The sequence below is a fragment of the Lissotriton vulgaris genome, chromosome 4_1 (genome assembly GCF_964263255.1).
Source record: "Lissotriton vulgaris chromosome 4_1, aLisVul1.2, whole genome shotgun sequence".
In the NCBI taxonomy this organism is placed as follows: Eukaryota; Metazoa; Chordata; class Amphibia; order Caudata; family Salamandridae; genus Lissotriton; species Lissotriton vulgaris.
The window spans coordinates 1,458,859,600-1,458,884,373 of NC_141691.1; the positions used below are offsets into that span (position 1 = coordinate 1,458,859,600).

At 47.6% G+C, this 24,774-nt stretch overlaps 1 protein-coding gene across 3 annotated transcripts in view; it reads right to left on the reverse strand.

Moving 5' to 3' along the window:
• TRAPPC8 (trafficking protein particle complex subunit 8) overlaps positions 1-24,774 on the reverse strand; it is a 1,294,567-nt gene that overhangs the window by 900,412 nt on the left and 369,381 nt on the right. For all 3 annotated transcript variants that reach the window (XM_086965686.1, XM_086965689.1, XM_086965688.1), the window contains one exon: positions 21,404-21,497. In XM_086965686.1, the coding sequence (XP_086821812.1) occupies positions 21,404-21,497 (94 nt within the window). The remainder of the gene's footprint in view (positions 1-21,403; positions 21,498-24,774) is intronic.

Below are 24,774 nucleotides of genomic sequence, written 5' to 3' on the forward strand. Positions count from 1 at the left end.
ACCACACCACTCAGCGCCACCACACCACTCAGCGCCACCACACCACTCAGCGCCACTCAGCACCACCACAGCATCACTCAGCACCACCACAGCACCACTCAGCGCCACCACAGCATCACTCAGCACCACCACAGCACCACTCAGCACCACCACAGCACCACTCAGCACCACCACAGCATCACTCAGCACCACCACAGCATCACTCAGCACCACCACAGCATCACTCAGCACCACCACAGCATCACTCAGCACCACCACAGCATCACTCAGCACCACCACTGCACCACCACAGCACCACCACAGCGCCACTCAGCGCCACCACAGCGCCACTCAGCGCCACCACAGCACCACTCAGCACCACCACAGCACCACTCAGCGCCACCACAGCACCACTCAGCGCCACCACAGCGCCACCACAGCACCACTCAGCACCACTCAGCACCACCACAGCATCACTCAGCACCACCACAGCATCACTCAGCACCACCACAGCATCACTCAGAACCACCACAGCATCACTCAGCACCACCACAGCATCACTCAGCACCACCACAGCATCACTCAGCACCACCACAGCATCACTCAGCACCACCACAGCATCACTCAGCACCACAACAGCATCACTCAGCACCACCACAGCATCCCTCAGCACCACCACAGCATCACTCAGCATCACCCCAGCATCACAACAGCATCACCACAGCATCACAACAGCATCACCACAGCATCACCACATTATCACTCAGCACCACCACATTATCACTCAGCACCACCACAGCATCACTCAGCACCACCACAGCACCACTCAGCACCACCACAGCACCACTCAGCACCACCACAGCACCACTCAGCACCACCATAGCACCACCACAGCACCACCACAGCACCACCACAGCATCACTCAGCACCACCACAGCATCACTCAGCACCACCACAGCATCACTCAGCACCACCACAGCAACACTCAGCACCACCACAGCAACACTCAGCACCACCACAGCAACACTCAGCACCACCACAGCATCCCTCAGCACCACCCCAGCATCACAACAGCATCACCACAGCATCACAACAGCATCACCACAGCATCACCACAGCATCACAACAGCATCACAACAGCATCACCACATTATCACTCAGCACCACCACATTATCACTCAGCACCACCACAACACCACTCAGCATCACCACATTATCACTCAGCACCACCACAGCACCACTCAGCACCACCACAGCACCACCACAGCACCACCACAGCACCACCACAGCATCACAGCACCACCACAGCATCACTCAGCAGCACCACATTATCACTCAGCAGCACCACATTATCACTCAGCAGCACCACATTATCACTCAGCAGCACCACATTATCACTCAGCAGCACCACTCAGCACCACCACAACATCACTAATCACCACCACATCACCACTCAGCACCACCACATCACCACTCAGCACCACCACAGCACCACTCAGCACCACCACAGCACCACTCAGCACCACCACAGCACCACTCAGCACCACCACAGCACCACTCAGCACCACCACAGCACCACTCAGCACCACCACAGCACCACTACATTATCACTCAGCACCACAACAGCACCACCACTGCACCACCACTGCACCACCACTGCACCACCACTGCACCACCACTGCACCACCACTGCACCACTCAGCACCACCACTGCACCACCACTGCACCACCACAGCACCTCTCAGCACCACCACAGCACCACTCAGCACCACCACAGCAACACTCAGCACCACCACGCGCCACCACACCATCACTCAGCGCCGCCACACCACTCAGCACCACCACAGCACCACTACATTATCACTCAGCACCACAACAGCACCACCACTGCACCACTCAGCACCACCATTGCACCACCAAAGCACCTCTCAGCACCACCACAGCACCACCACGCGCCACCACACCATCACTCAGAGCCACCACACCACTCAGCACCACTCGGCACCACAACAGCATCACTCAGCACCACCACAGCATCACTCAGCACCACCACAGCATCACTCAGCACCACCACAGCATCACTCAGCACCACCACAGCATCACTCAGCACCACCACAGCATCACTCAGCACCACCACTGCACCACCACAGCACCACAACAGCACCACCACAGCACCACAACAGCACCACCACAGCACCACTCAGCGCCACCACAGCACCACTCAGCACCACCACAGCATCACTCAGCACCACCACAGCATCACTCAGCACCACCACAGCATCACTCAGCACCACCACAGCATCACTCAGCACCACCACAGCATCACTCAGCACCACCACAGCATCACTCAGCACCACCACAGCATCACTCAGCACCACCACAGCATCACTCAGCACCACCACAGCATCACTCAGCACCACCACAGCATCACTCAGCACCACCACAGCATCACTCAGCACCACCACAGCATTACTCAGCATCACTCAGCACCACCACAGCATCACTCAGCACCACCACAGCATCACTCAGCACCACCACAGCATCACTCAGCACCACCACAGCATCACTCAGCACCACCACAGCATCACTCAGCACCACCTCAGCACCACCTCAGCACCACCACAGCACCACCACATCACTACCACAGCACCACCACAGCATCACTCACGGCCTCCACAGCATCACTCACGGCCTCCACAGCATCACTCACGGCCTCCACAGCATCACTCACGGCCTCCACAGCATCACTCACGGCCTCCACAGCATCACTCACGGCCTCCACAGCATCACTATGCGCTACCACAGCATCACTGAACGCCACAGCATCACTCGTCGCCACCAAAACATTACTCAGCGCCATCACAGCATCAATATGTGCAACAATTCAACAACAACTGGGTCAAATATGTTCTCTCAATGTTTCAAGCTTTATCACAAAACCATCACTCAGAGCCACCACACCACTCAGCACCACTCAGCACCACAACAGCATCACTCAGCACCACCACAGCATCACTCAGCACCACCACAGCATCACTCAGCACCACCACTGCACCACCACAGCACCACCACAGCACCACTCAGCGCCACCACAGCATCACTCAGCACCACCACAGCATCACTCAGCACCACCACAGCATCACTCAGCACCACCACAGCATCACTCAGCACCACCACAGCATCACTCAGCACCACCACAGCATCACTCAGCACCACCACAGCATCACTCAGCACCACCACAGCATCACTCAGCACCACCACAGCATCACTCAGCACCACCACAGCATCACTCAGCACCACCACAGCATCACTCAGCACCACAACAGCATCACTCAGCACCACCACAGCATTACTCAGCATCACTCAGCACCACCACAGCATCACTCAGCACCACCACAGCATCACTCCGCACCACCACAGCATCACTCAGCACCACCACAGCATCACTCAGCACCACCACAGCATCACTCAGCACCACCACAGCATCACTCAGCACCACCACAGCACCACCATAGCATCACAGCACCACCACAGCATCACTCAGCACCACCACAGCATCACTCAGCACCACCACAGCATCACCCAGCACCACCACAGCATCACTCAGCACCACCACAGCATCACTCAGCACCACCACAGCATCACTCAGCACCACCACAGCATTACTCAGCACCACCACGCGCCACCACACCATCACTCAGCGCCACCACACCACTCAGCACCACCACAGCACCACTCAGCACCACCACGCGCCACCACACCATCACTCAGCGCCACCACACCACTCAGCACCACCACAGCACCACTACATTATCACTCAGCACCACAACAGCACCACCACTGCACCACTCAGCACTACCACAGCATCACTCAGCACCACCACAGCACCACCATAGCACCACCATAGCATCACAGCACCACCACAGCATCACTCAGCACCACCACAGCATCACTCAGCACCACCACAGCATCACTCAGCACCACCACAGCATCACTCAGCACCACCACAGCATCACCCAGCACCACCACAGCATCACTCAGCACCACCACAGCATCACTCAGCACCACCACAGCATCACTCAGCACCACCACAGCATCACTCAGCACCACCACAGCATCACTCAGCACCACCACAGCATCACTCAGCACCACCACAGCATCACTCAGCACCACCACAGCATCACTCAGCACCACCACAGCATCACTCAGCACCACCACAGCATTACTCAGCATCACTCAGCACCACCACAGCATCACTCAGCACCACCACAGCATCACTCAGCACCACCACAGCATCACTCAGCACCACCACAGCATCACTCAGCACCACCACAGCATCACTCAGCACCACCTCAGCACCACCTCAGCACCACCACAGCACCACCACATCACTACCACAGCACCACAACAGCACCACCACAGCATCACTCACGGCCTCCACAGCATCACTCACGGCCTCCACAGCATCACTCACGGCCTCCACAGCATCACTCACGGCCTCCACAGCATCACTCACGGCCTCCACAGCATCACTCACGGCCTCCACAGCATCACTCACGGCCTCCACAGCATCACTATGCGCTACCACAGCATCACTGAAGGCCACAGCATCACTCGTCGCCACCAAAACATTACTCAGCGCCATCACAGCATCAATATGTGCAACAATTCAACAACAACTGGGTCAAATATGTTCTCTCAATGTTTCAAGCTTTATCACAAAACCATCACTCAGAGCCACCACACCACTCAGCACCACTCAGCACCACAACAGCATCACTCAGCACCACCACAGCATCACTCAGCACCACCACAGCATCACTCAGCACCACCACAGCATCACTCAGCACCACCACTGCACCACCACAGCACCACCACAGCACCACTCAGCGCCACCACAGCATCACTCAGCACCACCACAGCATCACTCAGCACCACCACAGCATCACTCAGCACCACCACAGCATCACTCAGCACCACCACAGCATCACTCAGCACCACCACAGCATCACTCAGCACCACCACAGCATCACTCAGCACCACCACAGCATCACTCAGCACCACCACAGCATCACTCAGCACCACCACAGCATCACTCAGCACCACAACAGCATCACTCAGCACCACCACAGCATTACTCAGCATAACTCAGCACCACCACAGCATCACTCAGCACCACCACAGCATCACTCAGCACCACCACAGCATCACTCAGCACCACCACAGCATCACTCAGCACCACCACAGCACCACCATAGCACCACCATAGCATCACAGCACCACCACAGCATCACTCAGCACCACCACAGCATCACTCAGCACCACCACAGCATCACTCAGCACCACCACAGCATCACCCAGCACCACCACAGCATCACTCAGCACCACCACAGCATCACTCAGCACCACCACAGCATCACTCAGCACCACCACAGCATCACTCAGCACCACCACAGCATTACTCAGCACCACCACGCGCCACCACACCATCACTCAGCGCCACCACACCACTCAGCACCACCACAGCACCACTCAGCACCACCACGCGCCACCACACCATCACTCAGCGCCACCACACCACTCAGCACCACCACAGCACCACTACATTATCACTCAGCACCACAACAGCACCACCACTGCACCACTCAGCACTACCATTGCACCACCAAAGCACCTCTCAGCACCACCACAGCACCACCACGCGCCACCACACCATCACTCAGAGCCACCACACCACTCAGCACCACTCAGCACCACCACAGCATCACTCAGCACCACCACAGCATCACTCAGCACCACCACTGCATCACTCAGCACCACCACAGCATCACTCAGCACCACCACAGCATCACTCAGCACCACCACAGCATCACTCAGCACCACCACAGCATCACTCAGCACCACCACAGCATCACTCAGCACCACCACAGCATCACTCAGCACCACCACAGCACCACCACAGCACCACCACAGCACCACCACAGCACCACCACAGCACTACCACAGCACCACCACAGCATCACTCACGGCCTCCACAGCATCACTCACGGCCTCCACAGCATCACTCACGGCCTCCACAGCATCACTCACGGCCTCCACAGCATCACTCACGGCCTCCACAGCATCCCTCACGGCCTCCACAGCATCACTCACGGCCTCCACAGCATCACTCACGGCCTCCACAGCATCACTCACGGCCTCCACAGCATCACTATGCGCTACCACAGCATCACTGAACGCCACAGCATCACTCGTCGCCACCAAAACATTACTCAGCGCCATCACAGCATCAATATGTGCAACAATTCAACAACAACTGGGTCAAATATGTTCTCTCAATGTTTCAAGCTTTATCACAAAAAGATGTTAATATTTCACTTCTGTTCTTGGATTTTCGTCACAATAAAATACACTAGTTTAAGCTATGCCATTATAAATTACAATCACTTTTATTTAAGTATTAATTATTTAAAAAAATTAAAAGCCATTGTTATTTGTAATATCAAACATCTAAGTCACGTAAATACAAAACATGTTGCATTACAAATGCTATAGGTGTGACATTTGCGAAAGTTATAACTATTGGCATTGTAAATGACAAAGCTATTAATTTAGCTATTTTCAAAACCAACACATAAATAAAATTATTGTCATTTACAAGACCAATAGCTCAAACTTTCCGATTGCGAGACCTATTGCATTGCAAATGCTTGTTTATTTTCCTGATCTGCCTAAGCAGAGTAATGCTGCTAAACCTACTTACACCACATATAGCATGTAACTAGAACTTTTCTCAGACTAGGGCTGAGGTTGGTACAACTCCCTTCAGTAGTTTGAGATAGTTGGGTAGAAGGTAAACAGTGGCCTTTGAAACTGCTAACCGAACTGTACAACTTGACTACTAATTCACAGACTACCTGCAGGCACATTTTTTTTAAAACAACAAAATCCTACTGCATATCTGAAAATTCTTCTTTCCAATGTGTAATGTACTGACCAGTGATCTTACTGGCAAGCCAAAAAAGTTAGGATTTCTGATGCAGCAACAACTATGAGACAAAAGGCTTCACCCATCCATCAGAAAAAACAGTTGCAAAGTGAATAGGATAGGGCATAGTGAGCACCAGTGGCTTACAGGACAATGTTGAGTGGGGAGTCCGAATGTGACTAAAATGTCTTTCCAAATGGGTGTAGTACCCAAACTTTTACCACATGGTCAGGGGTCCATTGGCGGAGACAGCAGATGCATTGTTCAGCAGACCCCACCAAACACAAACAATTAAAAAACTTAAGCAACTAAGGACAGACCTTTCAGCCTAACCCCAATGCGGTCAGCTGAAGGCCACATACAAAGTTGTTCTTAGGCCTTGCGGCCAAATCCCACTACACAAGCCTGAAGGCATGCAGGTGGTTGTTTTCAAGCTCTGCGGCCAAGTCTCTCATAACCTAAAGTGCTGTAGGAGGGATTGGTTACTTGAAAGATTGGTTATAGGGTCAGGCCACACACTGTGACTAATTCCTGTGACACATAGTCCAAGTGGGGGGTTAGCTTGGCACTTAGGTGGATTAGGTGCAGGGCTGGGCTTTCACCCTTGTACAGCTACAAAATGGAAAGTTGGAGCTCCAGCTTTCTCCAACGGCAAAAGGCAGGGTGGTTGTAGGACCTGGCCAGAGGCCACACAACCCATCAACCTGTTCTTCTGCACAGGGTCAGTGGTTGGCAATACCAGCCAAAGGTTGTGCCTGGTAGATGTTGGCAATGCAGAGCTGAATATGGCCGCATAAAGACATAGGAGTTGGATGCAGTATATGATTAAAGACATTAAAAGGATTTTTTTTATTTTCTATTAGAAGAGTTCATATAGATACATCATACTGCCATAAAATCAGCTCATTACAATGAAATAAATATACAAATACACCAAGCAGGCCAGTCCCTGTGCAGTCCAGAAACACCCCCAAAAATGTCAAAGTTACTCATATGAACAGATTTGGCCTGCTTATAGTTCTTCCCAAAGTTTAAGACAATTGTTATATGCGCCTGAGCGTAGTGCATAGCAAAGTTCTAAGCCTTTTAGCTTTGACGTTTTAGCTAGTCAGTGCTCAAAGGTGGGTGGTGTCTCATACTTTCAGTTTTGTCTAATTAGAGATCTATTAAAGTGACCAAGAGCTTCTTTTATCCTCGATCCGGATACTAGCGTCTGAAGAATACCCCCCAAAAAATGGCTGGACTATTCGGGGCGAAATGAATACTGAGCGTTGGTATGCAGTATTGATTAAAGGAAACCCAGAAATTAACACATTTTTGGACAATCATGTATAATATGGCATCAGCTCCCTTCATCCTTTTAAGCATCTAAAAACAATTAGTCCGTATCAGGGGGGTTGATCTTATGCATGAAATCTGGAGTTCTATTTAATATCCACTTCATATAGAATTGCATCCAGCGGAGGTTGGCACAATTTGGCAAAGAGAAATTAATCTTATTCCAAACCTCAACTGAAATCAGCATTCGCTTCCTTGACTGCAATTACTGTCTAGCTTTGTTAAACAGGTCCCCCTCTTTATAGATTAGAAATGTAGCAATCCAGTAACTGACTGGTCTGTGGATGCTAGATTCAATCAGTACTTCCACCAACTCAGACCTGGTCTTGCTTCTCGTCAAGTCCAATTCCTTGCACAAATATCTGACACGAATAAAGGACCACAGAAGGGCTTTCTTTCAATGCCTGATATCCGGTTCTATATCAGGCCACTCTTTCCAAACATCCATTTAAAAAAAAAACAAGCATTTACAATGTAAGAGGTCTCGCATTATTAAAGTTTGAGCTATTGGCATTGCTAAATAATGCAACACCAATAGCTCAAAGTTTAATAATGCGAGACCTATTGCATTTCAAATGCTTCTTTGAGAATGCGTGTTATATAACTTGGATTTTCAAAGTATGGCCCGGGGGGTCACTTTTAGCCCTACTGACCTTAATATGCGGCCCCACTTTACACAGCGGCACCGGGCTGCTGTTTACTTGACAGAGCGCTAAAATTACCTAGCAGCACTAAGATGTTCATCCTTCAGAGGTCGATAAAATGAGCACAATTCTTCATCTATAAAAACAAACGGCCGTAAACACGCACTTTTCTACTTATAGTTGTTGCGTACGAGAACCAAGGCTGGTAGTAACTGTGCCTCGTTTACTGTCAGACTTGCGTGTCGTAAGCAAGGACTTATTTACGCACCACTTCCAGGTTTTCAAAACACATAAATACAAGCATTTGCAATGCAATAGGTCTTGCATTACTAAAAGTTTGTGTTATTTGTGTTGCATTATTATTTGCAAGCCAATAGCTCAAACTTTCAGTAATGCGAGACTTTTTGCATTGCAAATGCTTGTTTATTTTGAGAGGGAGAGTATCTGCACCTTTCAAGAGTGACGTAATACGTTTAATCGGAGAGTATCGCACTTCTCAGAAACAAACAGGGGCTCTGGTATAGGGTACCTGCACTTCTATTTTTCCATTTCAAGCACTGACTATAAACACACACCAGGCATGTGCAAATCAGCCTATACCCTGCTCCAAAAGGAAAAATCCCCACGACCGTCTAGGCAAGTACCTCCTCTGAAGGGAACACAAGCAACCGAAAAGGGTTAGGTTCCAGGCCTCGTCAGGGATATGGCTTAAGGACAGTATCGGGGCATACTACTTCACTTCAAGCATAACACTCGGGAAAACACAAGGCTTATATGGGGAATGCTTCGGTAAGTCTAAGCCACCGGATATCACTTCTGGCCACATCTGGTGCATTATTTTTTTCCCAAGTGCATTCTTTTTTAGGTTTCGCCTGGCGATCCGCTGCGCAGCAGCGTTCGCGCAGGCGAAATCTAATGTTAGAACAGTATGGGGGACTTGAACCCGCCCCTTCTTCCATTGGCTAGCTCCATAAATGGAGGCTAGCCATTGGAAGACATCGTTGTCAATCACTTTTTCCCGGTCAGAACGCGAATGGTGGGCGTTTCTGACTCTTTTTTTAAGTCCCGACCCCACACCCTCCCTCTCGCCGAGGAGTTATCAAGCCGTCAGCGATGCATTTGTTTATCCCCAGCCCTCCCTCCCGTTGTCCGTGCCTTCTCCCTCCCGCCCACTGTCCGTGCCTCCTCCCTCCCGTCCGCCCACAAATGTCAGAATGATGATGAGAAAACGGCACTGGACAAGCCATATCAGACATGGTATACCTCGGGAGGAATCCATCTCTGCAAACGCCCCCCCTCACCCACCCTTGTAAAGAAATAGCAAAAGGGTGTATTCGTATTTCTGCCGTGCAACTCGTGTGATTATTAGGAGTTATGAAGAAACTCGCCAATCCCGCCGTCAGCGATCCATTTGTTTATCCCCCACCCTCCCTCCCGTTGTCCGTGCCTTCTCCCTCCCGCCCGCCCACTGTCCGTGTGGCAGACAGCCACCGCACTGTTTATGTTGGATGTTTCGTGATAAATTACGAAAGATTCTCGGTTGTTTTTATCATCTCATAAACCTGTGGTTTTGACCGGCGCGTTTCCTTCTTTCCTCGGCACAGAAATTAAGAAGTTAGCCGCACTTGTGGAAGAAAGTACAGCGCCTAGACTCCAGAGCGGGGTCTACCGACCAGTTCACAGTCGCACAAATGGGATTATTTCCCGAACAAAGTGCTGCTCTAAGCGCTTCGCCAGCTGTGAAAAAATTAGAACAGCGGGGTTTCGTTCCTGTGAAATCAATTTACACACACAAGCACACTTAGTGCTAACACATCAACTACACACTTTACCACTACACACACAATTGCATTCACGTCCCACTCCTGAAGGTATAAATACGCACAATATATATACAAACACCTCACACACATATACACACGCGCATATATGTGAAGTGCTATGCTTAGCGCTGCTTTAAGAAAGGAGCACATCCAGGCGCTGCAGGCAGAGCGGCTATTTGTAGGAATGTAGTTCTGTACTTTCAGGTGGGTTAATTCGCACTTATTGCCCCGATGACCGTTTGATACCAGTGCAAGCAGACTGTCTGGGCAGAGGCTGGAGGAAGGGGGTGGTGTTGGGGCACCTGGTCTGGAGGGGGCTGGAAAGATGAGGTGGAGGGCAGGTGAGCAGAGATGTTTGAAATAGTACGCAGTAAGTCAAGGGGAGGTAAGGAAGAGCAGAGTGTGTGGGGGCATAAAGATGCATGGGGGTACAGAAAAAGTCGAATATATGGCGAGTGGCAGACTTTTGCAAGCCTAAGATGTTTTCTAGTGCAGGACTTCGAAGACCCCAGGGGGTTTAAACGAGGGCTACGGGTCTTAGCTAGACTGCTTGGGTTCTGCCAGACCCCAGTCTTCCCAGGGCCACACAAACTGAGAGCATCCATCCGCAATGGTTTGTGCACCCACCCACAGCCCCCATGCAGTGTGCAGACTGAGTGCCCTGTACCCCAGAGTCAAGTGGGCTGTTCAGCATACGCCCCCCTCCCCCCACCTCCTGTGGGGTGTAAAGATACCTTCCTGACCCTCCGTCTGCTAATGCGCCCTCCAATGATATGCACAGACTTGCTGTGCGCCCCCTTCCCCCCCAGGCAAGTGAAAAAGCACCCCCGCTGGGACTGTAGTCTCCGATTCCCTCCCTCTCTTGGGGCTTGGAGGCGAAGCCCACCTTTCCAGGTTATTAAGAGCGAGTGCCCCCTCCCCACCATGGTGCTGTCTAGACTCCCTCCTCCCCCCACTGGTGCACTGGTGAGAATGAGGCAATGCCCCCCCCCCACACACACACACACACACCCCAAAACCACACGCACACTCCCCGTGTCACCGAAGGAGAGCCCCCGCAAACTTTGAAGGCTGACCCTCCCCCCACCCCGCACCCGCAGACTGCACCTGTCTACCCCCCGGTGATTCACGGTGACGTCTGTTACATTACCGGGCACTGCGGGTCACCGCCGAGCACTTCAAACGCTGATTTATGCCTCGAGACTGCACCCTCATCTAAATATTCGCATTATATTACACATGTATGCTGGTGAGCACCCAATGTTGGGGGGGCTCTGTGTGGGTGTGTGGGGGGGCTGTGTGTGGGGGGGCTTTGTGTGGGTGGGGGGGGCTTTGTGTGGGTATGTGGGGGGCTTTGTGTGGGTGTGTGGGGGGCTCTGTGTGGGTGTGTGGGTGTGGCATTTGCTTGAGATTAAGCTATTGGCATTGTATATGACAATGCCATTTATTTATCTGTTTTCAAAACCAACACATAAATAAAAATGTTGTCATTTAAAATGCCAATAGCTCTAACTTTTGCAAAGGCAAAACTGTTGCATTGTAAATGCTTGTTTCCAGATTGTCTCTTCCAAGAGAGATCCATGAAATGACTCATGATATTCTTTGAGAATCTAGTGACATAGTGGTGTTCTACAAAGACAGTAACCCTGAGGTTCTCCACCAATCAGAATAAGTAAATAGCTGTTCTGCTCTACAATACTGTTTTATATATGCAGCGTGCGTTGGCTAGAAAAAGAGAAAACCTATGACTGCACTAGCTGAAACTCTGACTCACTTGTCGACCTTGAGTAAACCACTTAGATCCAGAGCTTCCAGCCGTGAGAAAATGGGACGCGCCAAACTGCAGGGATGAAACACTATAATATGCACATGAGCTCGCAAAATGGAGTGCACGTGCAGTGAAGTAGTGTGGCTCACTGGTTAGAGGCGGCAGACCCGAGAGCAGAGGACGGCCCGGGACCAGGGTTCGATTCCCGGCGCGGCAGGTTTCTGGACCAGGGTCAGCGGACTCGATAATTCTCTCGCCTCGGTGCCCACTCTGATCAGCGATCACACTCAGCAACTCTGGGCATTAGCTTGCCTCATCTTCACTAACGGCCCCACCAGACCGCCGGGGATGCCTGGTCTCACCCTGGAGATACCCATTAAGGGACCATCTCTCAGGGAAGCCAGGAAGGGTTTCGCAGCGGTCGAAGCGCCTTGGGACCCTACGGGTAAGTAGTGCGCTATATAAATGCCTATACATTACATACATTACATCACGGCAGCTGGCGAGAGGCACAGCAACTTGAAGAAGAAGCATGACAATTCGAAGCAGCCGGCCATTTCAAGACTCGTTATCTTTTATTTTAAGTTCCACTTTATATTGCACCAACCCTCAGTGTACAATGTTGTACTATCTAGTCCTAGTTACACACAGTGCAGCCCTGCAGACTCCCAGTTGTGTCGAAAAGTGGATGACAATGCCAGTGTCTACATACGCATCAAAAAAGCACAATAGCTCTCACAGTTTGCATCCATTTCACCCACGGTTTGCATCCCCAGGGCATTTTCTTCCAAGGACTCCAATTAAAACCCACAACAGGGTTCTGTTTCCAATTAATATAATATAATGTATTTTATGTTCTTTTGATGCTGAACACTCTAATTGGCGACTACAGTCTACGTTGGAAAAAGGCATGAAACGTAATATTTGTGGGAATGCATTTTTTTGGGTGGCATACTTATATAGCACGAACTTGAGGCTCGAATCTTGGTTTCCAGCACCAAAGTTGGCAGTTAAGCCGACGGACCACATCCTCTCCCCTTCCATTTGCATTAGAAAATAAATAATATATCGGAACTTCAGTAATATATTGTACTGACTTACGCTGCGAGCAGCAAACATAAAATATACACGTTCCAGGACCGCATTAAATAATTTACTTTACACAGCGGCTCAGCGCAACTGGAATAGTAAAGATCACGCCTCTCCAGACCCCAATATGATTTCCCCTTCACCCCAAACCTATCCCCACCAATGTCCAGTTTTGTGCACAAATTCCCCTGGGGAAAGACAAGTCTGCAACGTGCTTTCCCCCTGGGGGCCATCAGTGACTTGTGTTGGAGTAAAGCTCATTGATACTGGAGACATGCGTTCAGAATCGGCATTGCTGCCAAAGTGTCTCCCCAAAGCAGAGAGTTACAAGTATAAACAGGAAACTGCAGTCGACTTTTCACTAAGAGGACATGCTCAATAATACTTTGGCACAAAAAAAGCGTACATTTTAAACACTTTAAAAAATCTTAAATACAAGTGTCCGATCATTCTACGCCTAGTACTGTTTTAATGTGTTCAGAACTAAACTGACCAACCACGTTTTAATATAAAGACTAAAAAGAACAGAATATAGAAAGCAAACGCACGTTCATTAACATCAAAATGAACAGTTGAGAGGCATTTTAGGTGGGACATTTGAGGAGGTAAAGGCCCCCATATAACAAAACGTATTTCGCTTTTTTAACGTTGTCTCTACAAAAAACAGGTTTCGGGAGTGCCTCCAAGCATGGCCGATACATTTGCTATTGGTCTCACTGCAAAGAAATGTTGGAGTTACTGCAAGAGTCACGTGTCCGGTAGCAGCAAGTGCTGTGGCACAGTAGCTGCCCTGGTCTCTCAGTGGGCGGGTGGGCCGGCACCCGAGAGAAGCGTTCTGCCATCCGACAGGACGGGCACTCTTCCTGAGATCACCATGTACAGAAAGCGGTAGCTCAGTAGCACTGTTATTTACCTGCTGTGGCACCAGGGGTTGTCCCTATTATGACAACTCTCATGCTACACGCGATGCTAACATTTATTTGTATGTAAGTAATCAATATTGGTGATGCGCAGGCCGAGTCAAGTTCTGCGTGAAGTAGTGTTGCTACACGGTCACCCGGGGTTCACACTTGGCGGGAGGGAGAGGAGCAGCCGGCAGCCATCAAACTCCTTTGACAATAACAAGTTAAACACACCAGGGCTCATATCTTGTTAATACGAGTTTTAACAGCACATGTTGTCACGTTGTCTGTCACAGAAAAACACTTACGTTCAGGAAATAGTTTTCTAAACTCCAAAACAGAAAGCAGCTTGGTAGCTTGCATTTTACAGCGGCAATGCCAGAGCAGCAGAGTATACTTGAAAATAACTAGTGGCAGAAACAACAAGCGGCAGAGAAAGCGTTCGATTTTACTTCCGATTGGAAAAAAAACAGAAGCCTGCGAGTGGTGCGAGCACGCGCCCACTGCGAGCCATGGCCTAATGGTGTGCACGTAATAGACACCAAAAGGCCATGGGCGGAGCATTGAATCCGCCTCTGGCCAATTGCGTGCAGTCTTTTAGAATAAGACGCACGCAAAGGCCAATGGGGTAGCACAATAGGAAAAGCACAGGCACAAGCGTGTGAGATTCCTAGGCTACCTCCGAAACCCCATTTTTCACTTACTAAAGGTCTTGCGACCTGCGCGTGCACTGCTGCGCAGTGCAACGCAGGTCGCGAGACCTAAAAAACGTTCCTATAGCCATGTAACTCCTATTTCTGTGAAGAGCACATGTTAAAAATGGCATGTGATCCTTTAAAAACATCAGTGAGTTGTATGGAGCAACTAATAGCGGGCATAGCAAAATATTTAAATAACTGTTCTTTGCGTTTTAAAAGCCATTGCAAATGTTTATAACTTTTTTCAGGGATCTTGTCAGGCATAAAAAATCCTCAATTTTATACTCTTGCATGATGAAATCTAAAAATCAATGGGTTTGCCAGGACCCAGGGGGTGGGGAAATCGGAATGAAAAGTGCACAAAGGTAGTAAAATAATATTCTTGTGTTTGGGAGTGCCAGGCCGCCTTCTGTTGTCGACGTGTATCAAGTACATAGTGCAATCTGTGGAAATTTACACGCCCACATAAAAGTAGACAACACTCCCGCGATTTCCTTAAGAAACTTTATCTGCAAAACACAAGGAAGTGCGGCAAAAAAAATTAACAGAGGCAATATAGACCAACGAATCAGCGCAACAGGGCCCATTAGAGATATCGGTAGGCCTGATCACCTGGAGAATTTTTTTAGGAAGGGATAGATAAATCAAAATAAATAAATCATCAATATTTTCTGTCATAAAAATGCCTACATATCTCTTGGGTTTCAAATTCACCAGTGGGCGGAACTCTTGGGGTAGAGAATCAATTAAGCAGCTGAACAGAAGTATCTCCTTTTTGATCTATTTAACTTTTAACCTCCCACGGACTGCCATGTCATGGGCATATAGCTTGATTTTGACATACCCCTCAGAGGTGGTTAGACACTATCATTTTGAATACCAATTGCTAAAGGTTCTAGAAAAATAGCAAATAACAGCGGTAACAGAGGGCAAACCCTATCTGATGCCTCGGTTTATATCTTACAGGTGCCAATGTCATCCGAACTTATAATGAGTCGAGCCATAGCCCCCTCGTATGTTTTGGAAATGTCCCGAATCAAATTTGTAGGAAAAGAAAACTTCAAGGACAACAAAAAGGCCCTTCCAACAGACCATGTCAAAAGCCTTCCCTGCATCTAGTTGCAACAACTGTGTTGGAATCCATTTAGGTTTAAAATAGTCTAAAGCTTCGACTAACAGGTTTGTGTTTGATGAAAGTTGATTAGCTAGAATAGTACCACACTGATCTGGGTGGATAAGCGCTCCTACTACTTTATTCATTCGATTGGCCAGTAGCTTCACTGCTATTTTATAATCTGCATTGAGGAGGCTATGAGTTAATGTTTTAGGGATTCTTTTCAATTTTATTTTTCTTAAACGGTCTACGATAGCAGTGTTAAAGGATGAAGGAATTGTGCCACCCTGCAAAGTACGATTGGCGAGTTGCGCTATTTTACATTTCAACAAGGGCAGAATTTTACATATTAAAATTTGACTGGTATGCCGTCTTCCCCACGAACCTTCCATTGGCTAAATACTTGATGACTTCGGCCACCTCCTCTGAAGTGACCGTATGTATCAAGCCCTGTATCTCATTTTGTTTTAGCCTGAGGAGAGGGAGTCTAATAAGGAATCTACCAAGATGCTCAACATCGGTTTCCTGCCTTGTAGTATAACTCGGTTCAGTGTTTCCGGAACTCGGTCTGAATCAGTTCTGAATCAGTAATCAGTCTTATCTCCTCATTGTAGGGAGCCAAAAGATTATTCTGGGTCTTCTTCTCCCGAGCCTTCCAGGCCAAAAACCTACCCATATATTCGCTCTCTTCTTTCACCTTTTTAAGATAGGCACTATTGGCAACAAAGGCTTTATCATAGTAACAGTCCTGCATTAACCGTCTTACTTTCCGAAGCTCTTGTTATTTACTAAAGCTATTAATGCCACAGGACTTTCATGAGCTTTCTTCAAGCCCTGCTCTAAATCAATTCTTCACTTTGCAAGACATTTTTTTCCTGCAGCAATCTTATAGGTGATGCAAGACCCTATGGTCGCTTTGAAAAGAGTCCCATATGGTTTCTAAGATAGCTGCATGCTGATTAGTCTTGAAATAATAATCAATCTCAATCTCTTTAGACAAAGCCGCTTGACCCTACTAAAGGTCCATCTAGCACTTTACTTGTCTGGCAGTATCCCCATCGCCGAAACGGCTTCAAGGGAATGGTCCAAAAATCTGTTGGGTACATGCATATAATCCCATAGGTCCATTTCCAAGAATGCAGGAAATAGTTCAGCCTTGCTGCCAATTTATACTGTTCTGAGACACAAGAAAATTCACATCTAGATGGATACTTCTCTCTCCAGCCATCAACCAAATTTATATCATAAAGTCGAACATAATTTTGTCGGATACAGGACTAGTGGATGAGTTTAATATCTGATTCAGAAGTAGACTGAAACTTCCACCCACAAAATTAGCTTTCCAGGAATGGATGACAGAGCCTGAAAAAATTCAGACTGCGGAATGGGGCCGTTAGCAATAGGAGCATAAATTGTATCGATAGCAAGCCTAGCATTATTTATGGCTCAAAACACAAGGCCCCACCTTCCTTCCATATCAGTCTGAGAAAAATGTATGTGATATTTAAGAAATGTGTTCACATATATAGCCACCCTGCGTGAGCTGCCCTAGCATTTGATAGGCATACAAATCCCGCACAATTTCTAAGCATCACGAGGCAAGGCTGTCCCCGCCCCCAACCCCTTCCCTGAAATGGGTCCCCTGAAGCAAAACAATATCTGGAGAGTGACCTTTTATTCAATTTTCAACTGCCCAACACTTTCGCCTTTTGTTTGGGCCATTAACATTGTTTGAGACTATTTTGAGTCGAAATCAAGGGGGAACCCACATAGCTATAGACACATCACAGCTTAAAATGTTGTTGTTTCCCTCAGCTGCAACTGAGAAAAGGTGCATCTCTGTTAAAGTGCCAGGTGCTAGCTGCCATTTAAAATATCTTGATTTCCTCGGAGATGACTCTACTACATCATTGCTAAGCCAGAAAAGTGCTTCAATCAGGAAGCATGAACTGCTAAAGGTGATTCGACAAAGTGCAATGTGCAAACAGGTTCAGATGTAAAAAGTGCATACAAGGGCGTAAACAACCATTCACACCTGTCCGCAGCCAGGATGATCAGTCTTGTTATTCTCATCCTATTTTGATGAAATGCCAATAAACAAAATACAATGAGCAAAAGGTGCATGAACAATCAAAAACCTTGGACAGCTTCAAAAGAGAAAATACCCCTGAATAAAGTACGAGTTGCCAAAGTGCTAAAAGTGGTTAAAATACCAAATAAGACATTAACCAAAACCTGTCTCTGAGGTGGTTCTTGTGTATACACAGCTACACACAGCCTTTACTACGTTTCCCTACATTGAAAGAAAGTATTACAGCTCAATCTCTTAGTTGTCTCATCAGATGAACTCTTTCCATTTTGTAAACTTCAGCAACCCCCCACTGTGAACCCCCTCACTTGGCATCACCCCCACATACACCCTGATAACCCCCTTTGCTATAGAGCCGCCCTCAGTGTTGTCTCTGAGCCCCAGCCTTCTCCTATCTGGCACCATGGTTGTGAGAAATGGTTTCTTCCCCAGCCCCCCACTCTCCAAACCCCATCCTCCTCCAGCTCCCATCCCAATACCTCCTGACAAAGAAAAATAAGAATTAGTCCACAGTCTGCTAAAAATGTATAGGCTCAGAACGTTCCTTTATGAGCTCTTTTGTGCCACCTCCTGACAAAGAAATTTAAGAATGAGTCCACAGTTTGCCGAAAATGTATACACTCTCAAAAAGTTCCTTTCGGACACTTTGTGCTTCCTCTACCATGGCACTTCAAAGAAATCACCCTTTGTGTAGAATTTTCATCTTAGCGGGTAGATGAGGGTAGCCTGTGCCCCCGCTTGAAGAAAATCTGAAAGTAACGCTTGGAAGTCCTTCCTCCTCTGAGTGGATTCCACCATCATGTCCGCAAAAAATTCTCACTGAGAACTCATTGTTCACCTCAAATGCTTTCTCCTGGATTGCCTTCCTTAACGCCTTCTCTTTAATGTGAAAGGGAACATTAGCAGGAAGTTGGGCAGGTATCTGGTGTGCATGCATAATAGTTAAATCCTGCGGGAAATACAGAAGTACATGTTTTTTAATCAAGTAATTCACACGAAAATAATTGCACCCTCTGCATCCTCCTTGTGCTCTTGGATGCCTGTGATTCTAAGATTTGAAGTTCTAGAGTGATTTTCCAAATCTTCCAGTTTCATCCTTAATACTGTCAGCTATTTTTCAATCTGATACACAGTCATTGAGGTCGCGGACAGTTAATCCTCACAATCTTAGAGGCCTTGCTCCATATCTTCCATTTTATCCAGTGCCTGCAAAAGTTTCCCCTCTAAATGGACTATGCAATTTTCTATTTGCTTATCAATTATTTGCTGCGAAACCTTTATTTATGTTATTTCCTCCAGAATCGTACATAGAACACCTTGCAGGGCACCAGGAACATTCAGCACTTTCAACGATTCCGGTGGAAGGTTATTCCACCCATAGTTAAGAAGCACTAAGCATTAAGGTGATGTTTTCTGCCCCTATGAATATCTCCAGGCTTGCAAGCTAGAGCCTCAGCCATTACACAAAGAAAGGCTACTGTTGGCTGTGTGGACTACCGATCACAGCAAGGCAAGCCTGCTGCCGCAGATTATGAGCTATTGGCTCCACACCCGCGGCCAAAAACTCATCTCTGACTAGCTGCATGGCAGCTGTGTCCGCGGTCGTCTGCAGTTTTGACTTGGGCAGGGACAAGAGAGGCTGTGTGCAGCGAGTTACGGGGACCTCCTACATGCCATGCAAGAGCATTTTTAATCACTCAAAAGAACTTTTTAAGAAATTCCCATAGGAAAACAGTTACATGCCACCAATGTACTACTGATGAACTCATTTATGACACTAAAGATGAAATCAGATATTACATATTTAAAGAGACTTTTGGTGATGCATAATTTCACCACTGACATCATTATGGACACACCAGTCCATGAAGTATGCACCAACAAAAGAAACCTATGATACAAAACACAGCATCTCCAGCCAGAACAAGTTAAATTTGATTAGGTTCTAAACTGAAGGGGAGATTATGAAACTAGAACCGTCATTAGTGTACTGAAAGATCCATGAACGTAAAGACTTGTTTCATGTATTTTGCCAGGAACTAAGGGATCTTGTTCCAACAATGCAATTCAGCATTTTGCACAAAACAAAGTTGCTATGCCATGCTTACCGAGTTATGCACTGTTTTGCAGAGTAAGGAACCCTACCTAGTTGTCACTCTATACCATTACAGTAGCTTACACCTACGGGCATTCACAGCTAAAAAATGCCCTTTTGTAGGGCCCAACCCAGGGAAGAGTAGTTAAATAGAGCCACAAATCTGATCTCACTTACAACAAGTCAACATAATAACTAGAAAGTGGGAGTAAACAGATGTTACTCAGATTATGTAGAGTAGATGTAAAGGCGGGGTACACCCTGAGAAGTAGTTTAGGGCTCTACAGTTATAGCTGGGAATAGAATGACATCCATAAGAATACTTCTTCTGGCAGTGGCTTGTGCAAGATGGAACTCATACAATTTGTATGTCCAACTGAATCAAGAAGAAATAGAAAAAAACACAGCTTTCAAATACATGTAAATTTCAAGTTAGCTGCATGCCACCTTATGGCATGAATGATGGTACATATTCACATTCATTACATAGAACACAAATATGAAAAATTATGTTTTGTAGAGGTGATAAAACAGAAAAGGTTGTTTACGCTAAAAAACCACAAATAAATAGGGATTAAATATATAAACCACTGAGTTGGCAAAGGTCCTACTTTAGAGTGAACAAGTTTATAAATGCAACTAGAACGCACTAAGCAGCTGCTTATCTATACTTGGTTTGGGAGATCATCCTGAAGACAAGGGTGCCTATGTGTTAAATGATATAGTAAGCAAATTGAAAACCAGCTCTGCATCTAAATTATACTTGTCATACATTACTACATAAACACTTAAAGTGACAGCAGTAAAGGCTTCGAAAAATAAAATAACCTACAGATTCAACTTTTATTGAAATAAGACTATTCTAAGTTGTATAACCTTTCGCTGGGTGCTCTAATCCATCCAGTGAGATCATATGATTTTCTGTATTTTTAGTATTAATGACTGGATATGGTCCATCTTCAAAGGAGTCCTATAAGAAGAAATTAAAAGGCATCATTAACTCAATGGAAAATAGCACAATAAATAAACTTCTCGCATAAAGCAGATAAGGAAGCACAAGATAAAATTGTTTTCTGGATTAGACTCTTAAGCATGCTGTTAAGTCCTCTAACATTTTGTCATTGACAGAAAATGCAATATGTTGACATCTTTTCATATGCCTCTGAGATTATAAGGTTGTCCTAGAGTCACTCGAGAAATTCTGAAGTTATTCCTTATTTTGTATCTCTGTGCAAATAAGTAACTATTTAATTAGTGATATTACAAGCTTTATTGTTAAATGCCAATTCTACAAACTGCATGATCACTAAAGCAAGTAAGGAAAAGTACATTATGTGTTATACAACTGATTTTTTAGGCAGTGTAATGAATAGGGGAGAAATATGGGGACTGGACACTGAGCAAGAGATGGACTGCCAGAAGATGGATCTATCAGTTCACAATCAAGTTGCAATAAAATGAATATATTGATGGCTAGCACCTTATGAGGGAAGGCATGAAGGTACAGCATATCATACAGTACCAGCTACTAGAAGTCTTGGAAACCAGACATTAAAGGAAAATTATGGTGACTTCTGCCAATAGACTTTAAACAAAAAGGCAGTTTGTGCTGGACTGTTCCCATGAGGCACAGGGTCAGACTGATTTGCATATAGCCATGCCTGAACTGGGGTGGCAGAGTGGGCTAAAGAACGGTGATGGATTAAACCCAGATCTTTTGACTGGGTGTGAGTGTTTGATTGATTCAGATGCTCCGTCCATCACCACCCCCTTTTGTACCGCTTTTGGCCGCCATAAGTGTGGCAGGGTATGCTCAGACGTGAGTCCCTTGCTCACTTTGCCACTGGATTCAAGCAAGCCGGGCTGAAGACGGCTGGAATGCCAGAAACCGGTCCTCGGAAGCTTGTTTCCGGTCCAGGGAAGACACGGCTTGGCAGTTCGGGCTGGACTGTTCCCATGAGGCACAGGGTCAGACTGATCTGCATATAGCCATGTCTGAACTGGGTTGGCAGAGTGGGCTAAAGAACGGTGATGGATTAAACCCAGATCTTTTGACTGGGTGTGAGTGTTTGATCGATTAAGATGCTCCGTCCATCACCACCCCCTTTTGTACCGCTTTAAACAAAAAGTGACACAACACTGCTGCAATCAAAATCAAGTCTGCGGGAAAGAAAAATTTCCTAGCTAACGTAACAGAAAGTTTCAATTCTATTAAGCACTCAGAGGCGAGGATTATGCCTTCTTTCTTCACTTTATTCTCATTAGCAGCGTTGAGATAGGTAGAAAAGAAAACAACATAGCAACAACCAATCACAAACAGGTATCAGTGTCCAATCAGGGGCCATTGAGCCCAACATAGTCCTTTGCTAGTGTCCCCTCTTCCTCTTTCGGAGTGCAAAGTCAGCCATCCTGCATTCTTCAGACATCTTATTTTTGAGCATCAGAACTTGATGACAGGGACACATTACCCAAAGAAAATACACTGCTAAAGCCTGTAAAAGAGCATGGAGTAGATACTCAAAACTCAGCATAGTAGTACATACAATCAAACTAAAATCCAAGTACTTACTGCAGTACGGGGAGGGATCTCCTCCTGGAGCATAGGGCGAGATAATCCTCGCCTCGGAGTCCGTAATAGAATTGAAACTTCCTGTTACGTTAACTAGGACATTTTTCATTCTATGTCAGGACTGGAGGCGAGGATTATGCTTGCTTAAAGCTTGCCCACAACCAGCTGAGCCATATTAAGCACTGGCTTAAAGTAGAACCTTTTAAAGGTGGAGTCCGGAGACCAATCAGCCACGTTGAGGATATCCTCCAACCATGCACCCTAGCCAAAAGCTTTAGAGGCCCTAGCCCCCTACCCCCCCTCCGCCCCCCCCGAGATAAATGCGCCCCAAAGTGATGAAGGCTTATGCCAGCCTCTTGCATCACCCAACGAACCCATCTAGCGATGGTGGGTGAGGAAACCACTTTAAAGGGTTTCCGGAGCACAACAAGGAGTTGGCGCTCTCCTGGAGAGCGAAACTCTTGCGTCATTTCTTCATATGACTTGAGACATCTGACAACGCACAGTTTCGGGGAGTCAGGAAACTCCGGGTATGAAATAAACCTAATATGGCATTTTGTACGACGTAATAGTGTGAAAGTCACCCCCCCCCCCTCCCGGGTAAACATCCTCACGGAGATATCCAGGGCCTGGACATCTGAGACCAGTCTGCAAGAGATTATGTAGAGGAGCGTGACCAGCTTCGCGGAAAGCTCCTTTCTGGAGAGGAACCGGTTAGGTTGCCGGGGAAGAAATAGGTTGAGAACCTGATAACATCCAAAAGCACGCAGTAGCGAGTCTCTGGAGGCAAAGAAAGTCAAATACCCTGAAGTAATCTGCAAACCAAGGGGTGCTCGCCCATAGGCGCTCTATTAACTGGAACATGGCCAGATGAAATAGCAGACCTGAAGGTGTTGATGGACCTGTATGCTAGCCCGTCGGAAGAGAGTTGCACCAGAAAATTCACAACGTGAACAACGTCTGAGACCAAGGGATCAAAACCCTGTCGCAGACACCAACGGGCCCATCTGTCCCACGCACTCTTGTATCTCTTGACCTTACTGTCCGCCCAAGCTTTGGAGATGAGACTCCCAGCTTCCCGCAAATGTTCTGGGGCTTCCCATCTGCCCTGGAAATCCGCCACGCAATGATAAATAGTGAGCCCGCCGACACTAGTGGATGAGGAGTCCCTTCGGGATTTGTGAGGTGGGCCGGTAAGTGGGGAAGTAGGATTGGAAAATCCCAAGAAAGTTCCCGAAGAACTGGAAACCAGACGTGCGACTTCCAAAGCGGAGTAATCAGCACCAAATCCACTGACTGCCTGCCGGCCTGCGCCGAAGCGTGATCATCGCGAAGGGAGGAACGCGTATCCCTGCTATAAACTCCAGGCCTGGAGGAATGCATCCGTGGCCGTTGCCAAGGAGTCCGGCCTCCAACCGAAGAACCGAGGGATCTTATGATCCAGTCGGGAATCTAGTGGTCGTTCAGTGTCGCAAAAATGGACCGGTCCAATTTCCATAGGCTGGAATCTCGGAATTGACATGATTGAAAATCCGCTTCCAAGTTGTCTCGTCCCGGCAGGTACTCTGCTGTGACCGAGATCTGGCTGTCCAGGCAATACTGCCAGAAATTCGCCGCCTGATCCGAGAGGGCTTTCCACCTGGTGCCTCCCAGGTGCTTCAAATACCAGACCGTGGAG